This window comes from Palaemon carinicauda, chromosome 1 (genome assembly GCF_036898095.1).
Source record: "Palaemon carinicauda isolate YSFRI2023 chromosome 1, ASM3689809v2, whole genome shotgun sequence".
NCBI classification, from domain to species: domain Eukaryota; kingdom Metazoa; phylum Arthropoda; class Malacostraca; order Decapoda; family Palaemonidae; genus Palaemon; species Palaemon carinicauda.
Window position 1 is genome coordinate 243929529 of NC_090725.1, and position 7500 is coordinate 243937028.

Sequence of the window (7500 nt, forward strand, 5' to 3'; positions counted from 1 at the left end):
TTTTCATTTTCCAAGTTGCTGTGATGTATTATTTAACCATTCCTGTACAATTGCAGAGTTGCCCTCGTTTGAACTTCTACAAAGTGGAAGGCCTGAGTAACAATCTGGATAATAGCATGAAGGATTTCTGCACAGAAGCAGTCTCCAACGTCGGCGGTTCCTCTCTCATCATCAACTCTATTTTTGAATGGTTCACTTCCGACTTCGCTCCCACTGAGAAACTAACTATGAAGTAAGACTTTGGTATTGCATGGTGATATGGGTGTGATTGTTCCGTGGCATACTTTTGCATTTACGTCGGTTATTAGATATTGTATGCGCTTTTGATGCATATTTCTTGACACCGAATATCAAGTCAGCCAAATGTGCCAAGTCTGTGATTTTGAGGTCAAAACATGCTTCTTAAATTAATGATCCAAATGCATAATCACAATATTTTTTTAAGTTAGATTTAATGAAATTATATTTTGAAGATTTAACACGTCATCTATGACATCTTATGAAGAAGAAAGGAATATATAATTATCAGGAAAGGCAATTTTTTAGCTTCGGTCGAGACTCTTCATAAGTTAAAAATATTATTTCCTTGTGATTTTGCGTTTGTTTCAAATAGGTTTTGCCTTCATTTCATTCTAAACCAATAAGTTTTAGAGAAAGAGGTCCTCATCAAAGACAGAAAAACAAACAATTGAAACCTTAGGTTACTTGTTTAGGGTAACAGCTAAATGAAAGGCAAACATGGATGTATCCTAACCTAATAAGGACTCCTGTTCTTAACCGGGCCTTGGCCTTGTCTCCACCTCTTCCTTCCTTAAACTGAAGTCGGCCTCGAATAAAACATCCATTATGTACTTTAAACAGAATCAAGAATTTCAAATGTGCCCTCGAGATAAACAATTTCTCATTCTAGAACTTTTTTTTTTTTTTTTTTTTTTTTTTTTTTTTCATTTCGCGTTACTATTTCGTCTCGCCCCTCCCAACACCCAGCTTCATAATCGCCTGTGGCAAAAAAATCAGAACATTTTTAAAGAGGCTAGCAATATATATAGGTAAATATCTCGATGAAAGTAAATCTCCCAGCAAATTGAGTGACATTCTCATATTAAGCATGTCAAGAAGGTGTAGTAAAACAAAAATCCAATATCCTAACTTCCTTGAATCTAAAATGATGTCCAGAGAAGTGGTAGTGCTTTACATTTCATATGCAACAACATTGGTAAGAGAGTGAATAGTTAGTAACAACTAAGGAGATGGTATGTTCTCTGTAAGAAGATCTAGAAAATGAGAAAATTTCATCTCTGCAAAACGACTGGGGTTCTTTATCACTTTCTGGAAAAGTCTATTTGTCTATAGGTCATCTGCAAAGAGTCTGATTCGCCACAAATAACTACATTCAACCTTTTCCTCTTGGACCACTTTTAGCACTATGCATCTCCAATCTTTATGCAAATTATTCTTGCAATACATATAAATCGCAAGATCAAGTTCATTCATACATAAAAGCTAAAAACATTTCTCATGTACGTACTTGTATTTAGCAGTGGAAAAAAATGAAAATATTGTATGTTGTTGTGTCGCTTTATCCTTCAACAATACAAGGTCCACATTTCTACAGTGAATCGGATTACATAACATTGAATCCTTCTCCTAGTAGAATACTATATTTAATACCTTCTTTTAAAATGCTTCCATTCCCATCCACATCAATATAATGACCAAAAAAGTTATTTAACTTATTTAAAACATTTATAGACAGATATACTCCGAGCTGAGCTTATTGTGCTATATGGACTTACACATGTTGCCTACATTTCAGGTTCCTGTCGGAGTGTGTTGATGATGCCAATAAAAAGAAAGCTTTGGCTGAGGCAGCGGACGGAAGACGTCGTTACACATTCCACTATGACTGGGCCTTGAATGCTGTGAGTAGCTAATATCTCTCTCTCTCTCTCTCTCTCTCTCTCTCTCTCTCTCTCTCTCTCTCTCTCTCTCTCTCTCTCTCTCTCTCTCTCTCTCTCTCATATATATATATATATATATATATATATATATATATATATATATATATATACGTATATATACATATACAAGTGTGTATATATATATATATATATATATATATATATAATATATATTTGTTCCGACAAGAGATACTTACCTCGAACTACTTTCTTAGGAGGACTGGTAAAACCACTCTACTCCAACCAAAATGATTCAAATCCCATCCCCCAAAATGCCCAGTCGCTGACCTGAGCTGCGTACGGGGTACGGTTCGCGGCCGGAGCGCCATCTTGACTTTAGAGCCTCCAGTTCTTGCTGGTCGGTTGTAACGTTCACTCGTCATAACCTCGCTCCTGCTCTGACCCTGACCTTGTGTTTACTGTGTGGTCTCCTTGTGTTCCCTGTGTTCCCTTGTGTTTTCCTGTGTCCTTTCTTTCCCTGTGTGTGTATCGTTGCCTTGTGATGGAGGCTCATCATCGTAGCCCTGGGTCTTCTGCTGAGAAAGTGTGTGGCGCTTTCTTGTCTAAGGAAGAAGTTGATCCTCATACCCTTTGTTCCACGTGTCGGGGACAAAGGTGTGCAAAGGATGCTACTTGCCCTGAATGCGTCGATCGGCCCGACTGGCAATGGAAGTTAGTCGGGATGAAGAAGAAGGTCAAGAAGGAGAAATCGGCGCGTACTAAGTCGAGGGAAGCGTCAGAAGAGTCGTCCTCGGCTAGGACGACTCCGGTACAGGTGAAGTCCCCAAGGTTATCCCCAGTCCCCGTCCATGGCGGGGACATAGGTGAGTCTGTTGCCGGCCCTCAACCGATTGTTGAGGCCTTTGTTCCTTTGGGTGAGGCCCCTGTGGCGGATCCCCTATTATTGTCCTTGTGGACGCAAATGCGCATTGTGGGTACCCCCTCCATGGAGGAGTTTGTGGCGCAAACTCGTGGTGTGGAGGTGCCCCCCGTTGGTAGTGGTTTCCTGCCGTAACCCTGGTAACCGAACTGCCTTCTCTGTGGGTCGTTGCAGGTCTGTCATTGGGAGCGTGCGATCCCTATTGTGAGCGCTGTGTGACGGGCTCTTCTGATGTTGTTCCGCCGCCCTGGTTGGCCATGCCCAGGACCCCAGGAAGTTTGCCGAGAAACGATGAGCAGCCTTGGGACAAAAGAGGCCTCGGAGTGCGATGCACCCACCCCGAGCCGTCTCCCTCAGTCGGGTCGGCAACCCCAGTGGTGGGGAAGGCCAGATCAGTGACGCCATGGGACGGCAAACCTCCCAAAAAGAAGAAAGCCAAGCGTTCTCTTTCTTCCTCCGACAGAGACCGATCTTTGGACGGGACCTCCTCGGACAGTTCCTCCTCCGGCGAGAGGAGAAGGCGCAGGAGGCGCAAGAGGAACCGGTCGTGGTCATCTTCGAGGTACTCTAGAATACGTTCAAAGTTGTCCCAGAGGCGGCACGGGCGCCGCAGGAGCAGCAGTAGGAGGAACAGGAGGCATCGCAGGCATGGCAGTTCCCATTCACCAAGGAAGGCCGGTAAGGGTTCCCCCGTGCCCACCGCAGCAGGGGCTGACCGTGGGACGGGGTCCCCGAGAGAAGAGCGGATTGCGTGGTCGACTCCCGGGGCTCTCCGGCCGTTCCATCGGCCCCCCGCCCAGCGGCAGGTCCCATGCAGCCAAAAGTGGGTAAGGGTCCCCCAGTGACCCCGCAGAGAGAGCCTAAAGGTGTGAGCTTCTCAGGCGTGGTGAGGCCCGGTTCGAGTGAGGCGGGCAAGCCTATGATGGCTCCCGCCCCCCCCCCCCCCCAGAGGGGCTCCTCGATACAGGTCTCCCCGCTTCGGTGGAGCCCTCGGCTACCCCCGCAGGTTCGACGAGCGAGCCCCACCGTAAGGACGAGTACCCGGTGGAGGAAGATGATGATGTGGGTGATCTGGTGTTGCCGGACGCGACACCGGAGGAAACGTCGATGTTCTTGAGGGTCCTAGCCTTGATCTGGGCTGAGAACAACCAGAGTGAGGCGGAGGAGCCCAGGGATCAGGACTTCGCCACGGTGGTGGACAGGGCCCTTGGGATGGTGCCTAAGGAGTCCAGGCCCAATGTCAATCAGCCTTCCTCGGTCGACTCTCTTAAGGCCAAGAAGTTGGTCAACTCGTTCGTGGCGGCGCCCAAAAATTCCCTCAAGGCCAGGAACTGCAAGAAGTTGCTGGTCTTCAGAAGAGCTAAGCAAGGTTCTACACCCCTGGGGGCTCTTCGGGTGCCGCCATAGACATGGGAGAGTCGGTGGCCGTGCTGTCGCAGGGCAGGTTGGACGAGCGGTCCATTTTGACATCCCTCACCTTCTCGTTACAGGAGACCCTGTCAATGGAGGCCTCCACTTGGTCCTTGGCCCACGCCATGTCCTGGGTGGACTTGTGGTCTGCGGCAGTGGCCACTTTCCACACCAACCACGATCTCTCCAACAAAGCAGACCTGAACCTCTTCCGAGAGCTTCTCCGGTCCAGGGCCAAGGCCATTAAGTTCTCCTCCGCGCAAGCTTGGACTCAGGGTACCAACTGGGTCCTGCGGAGGAGGAACTCGGTCCTGAGCAAGTTGGCTCAAAGGATCCCGGACAGAGACGCCATGTTGCTTAGGAACTCCCCAGTGGAAGGGGAAGGTCTGTCTCCAGAGAACCTGGTGGACCAGACGATGGAGAGACTCGTGAAGGAAGGCAGGGCCCCCAGCGATTTTCCTCAGCCACGACAGGCTCCCAGGAGACCCCCGAAGCCCTTCTTGAAACGGCTCTTGTCTGCTCTCCAGCAGCACCGGACGCCTCTCCCAGGTTCTGGGACTCCTCCTACCAGCCCTCCTTCAAGGCCCCTCAAGGATTCTCGGTGCCCTTCAAGCCCAGGTCCTCTTCCTCCAGGAGAGCCAGAGAAGCCCGGTTCCCTAAGAGGAGGTAGGACGAGAGGCCCCCTACCACTATCCCCGCCACCGGTGGGGGGATGCCTCCAAAAAACATTGGCAAAGTTGGGAGAGTTCCGGAGCCGACCTATGGACAGTGCGGGTTCTGAAGGAAGGCTAGCGGGTCCCCTTCCTGGACGAGACCCCTCCCCTGGTAAGGGACCCTGGGGTGGACACCTTTGCATCCTGGGACCCCTCCCACAAGGAAGCCCTCCAGGCGGAGATCTCCGCCATATTGCTCAAGGGCGCCCTCTAACCGGTGTCGGACAACTCCCCGGGCTTCTACAGCAGACTCTTCCTAGTCCAGAAGTCCTCAGGGGGTTGGAGGTCCATAATAAACCTCTCGGCCCTGAACAGGTCTATCAGGAAGACCCCGTTCAAAGTGGAGACTCCAAGGTCGGTCTTGGCACCGATAAGGGAAGGGGCCTTTATGGTTTCCTTGGACCTGAAGGACGCCTACTTCCAGATCCCAGTCCATCCTTCAAGCAGGAAGTACCTCAGGCTGAAGTGGGGGCAGGTAGCTTTCCAGTGCACTACCCTATGCTTCGGCCTATCCACGGCCCCACAGGTTTTAACAAGAGTCTTTTCCCAGGTGTCGGAGTGGCCGCACAAGCGCAACTTCCGACTCCTACGTTACCTAGACGATTGGTTGCTGCTTTCAGTGTCAAAGGGACTCTTGGAGCAGAAATGGGACGCTCTGTTAGCCTTCTGTGGGGAGCTGGGTATTGTGGTAAATATGGAGAAATCCCAGCTGACACCAGTAAGAAGGACGGTATACTTGGGGATGGAGCTGGACACGACCTTGGCGAAGGCCTTCCCCTCTGAGGAGCGCATCAGGAACCTCGGGGAGATTTCCAGGCCTTTCCTCCAGGGCCTCCCTATGAGGGCCAAGGACTGGCAGAGGCTACTGGTTCACCTGGCCTCCCCAGAGAAACTGATACCTCAAGGCAGAATCAAGCTGAGGCCCCTTCAGTGGAATCTAAAAGATCACTGGTGCCAGACCAGTTCCCCCACTCAGGTGGTCCCGCTGTCCCCTGAAGGGAGGGTGGCTCTACAGTGGTGGGCCCTGCCGTAGAACTCCAGGCAGGGCACCTCGCTGATGGATTTCCCCCCGGAGACGTTGCTCTTCATGGATGCCTCCAAGGAGGGTTGGGGCGCCCACCTGGCCTCTCTCACAGCACAAGGCCAGTGGTCGGAGGCAGAGAGAGCTCTCCATATCAACGTCCTGGAGATCTTGGCCATTCAGATGGCCCTGTCAATCTTTGAAGGGGAGCTAGAGGGCAGGATGGTAGCCCTGATGTGCGACAACGCCACAGTGGTGGCGTATGTCAAGAAACAGGGAGGCGTTTGCCCCAGGGAGTTCTACCTCATAACAGAAAATATCCTGGAATGGGCCGAGAGGAGACACATAGACCTCACGGCGCGGTTCATTCCGGGAAAACGAAACGTCATAGCGGATGGTCTCAGCAGGAAGGGCCAAGTCCTAAGCGCCGAATGGTCCCTGAACCCTCAGGTGGCCAGGGAAGTCATAGAGAGGTGAGGTTCCCCGGTGATACACCTGTTCGCGACGGAACTGAACATGAAGCTCCCGGTCTACTGGTCCCCGGTGCCAGACCCAGGGACCGAGATGGAAGACGCGTTTTAGCACCCCTGGGACAACATGGACACCTACGCCTTCCCACCCTTCGGGGTCCTCAGGAGGGTGTTGAACAGGCTCCTCCGGTCCATGGGCACGAAGATGACCCTCGTGGCTCCTTGGTGGCCCGATAGGGAGTGGTTCGCGGACCTTCAGGCTCTAGCGTCATATCCCCTTTTGCCTCTTCCTCTAATAGAAGACCTCCTGTGTCAGTCGCACTTCATAAAGTTCAACGAAAACCCGCAGGTGCTTTCCCCTCACGCATGGCGACTATCGAGTGCCTGCTGAAGAGGGATGGTTTCTCGGGTTCAGCGGGCTCCTACATTGCGGGTTATTTGCGAAAGTCCTCAGCCGCGGTGTATCAGGCCAAGTGGGCTATCTTTGCAAATGGTGTAAGAGTAAGGGAGTGAAGCCACTGGAGGCATCCATCCCCCTGATAGCAGACTACCTAATCTTCCTTAGGATGGAGAAGAAGGTCTCGGTACCAGCGGTCAAAGGAGTTAGGGCTGCCCTGGGGCAGGTCTTCAAGCTGAAGGGCCTGGACTTGGGGGCCTCGGATCAGTTATCCATGCTGATCTGCAACTTGAGCAGTCATGCCCCCCGCAAGCCTCCAGGGTCCCCACTTGGGATGTTGCCTGGGTCCTGGACTCCTTGAAGAGTCCCCCATTTGAGCACCTGAAGGATATCTTGGACAGGGAGCTCACGTTGAAGACAGTCTTCCTGTTGGACATGGCATCCTCCAAGAGGGTGAGCGAACTGCACGGACTCTCCAGCGAGGTCCCCCATTCCAAAGGGTGGAAGGTCGTCTCCCACTCCAAAGGGTGGAAGGACGTCTTGTTTAGATTCTCTCCGTTCTTCGTGGCGAAGACGCAGAACCCCTCGGTGGTGGATTCAAGGTTTGAGGAGTTCTCTGCTACAGCGATAGCCTCCTCGGGGGACCCA

General features: G+C 51.3%; 1 protein-coding gene across 2 annotated transcripts in view; it reads left to right on the forward strand.

Moving 5' to 3' along the window:
- The window catches only part of LOC137654641 (uncharacterized), an 89050-nt gene that overhangs the window by 36725 nt on the left and 44825 nt on the right, over positions 1 to 7500 (forward strand). For both annotated transcript variants that reach the window (XM_068388452.1, XM_068388462.1), the window contains 2 exons: positions 57 to 232; positions 1817 to 1922. In XM_068388452.1, coding sequence (XP_068244553.1) covers positions 57 to 232; positions 1817 to 1922 — 282 coding nt within the window. The remainder of the gene's footprint in view (positions 1 to 56; positions 233 to 1816; positions 1923 to 7500) is intronic.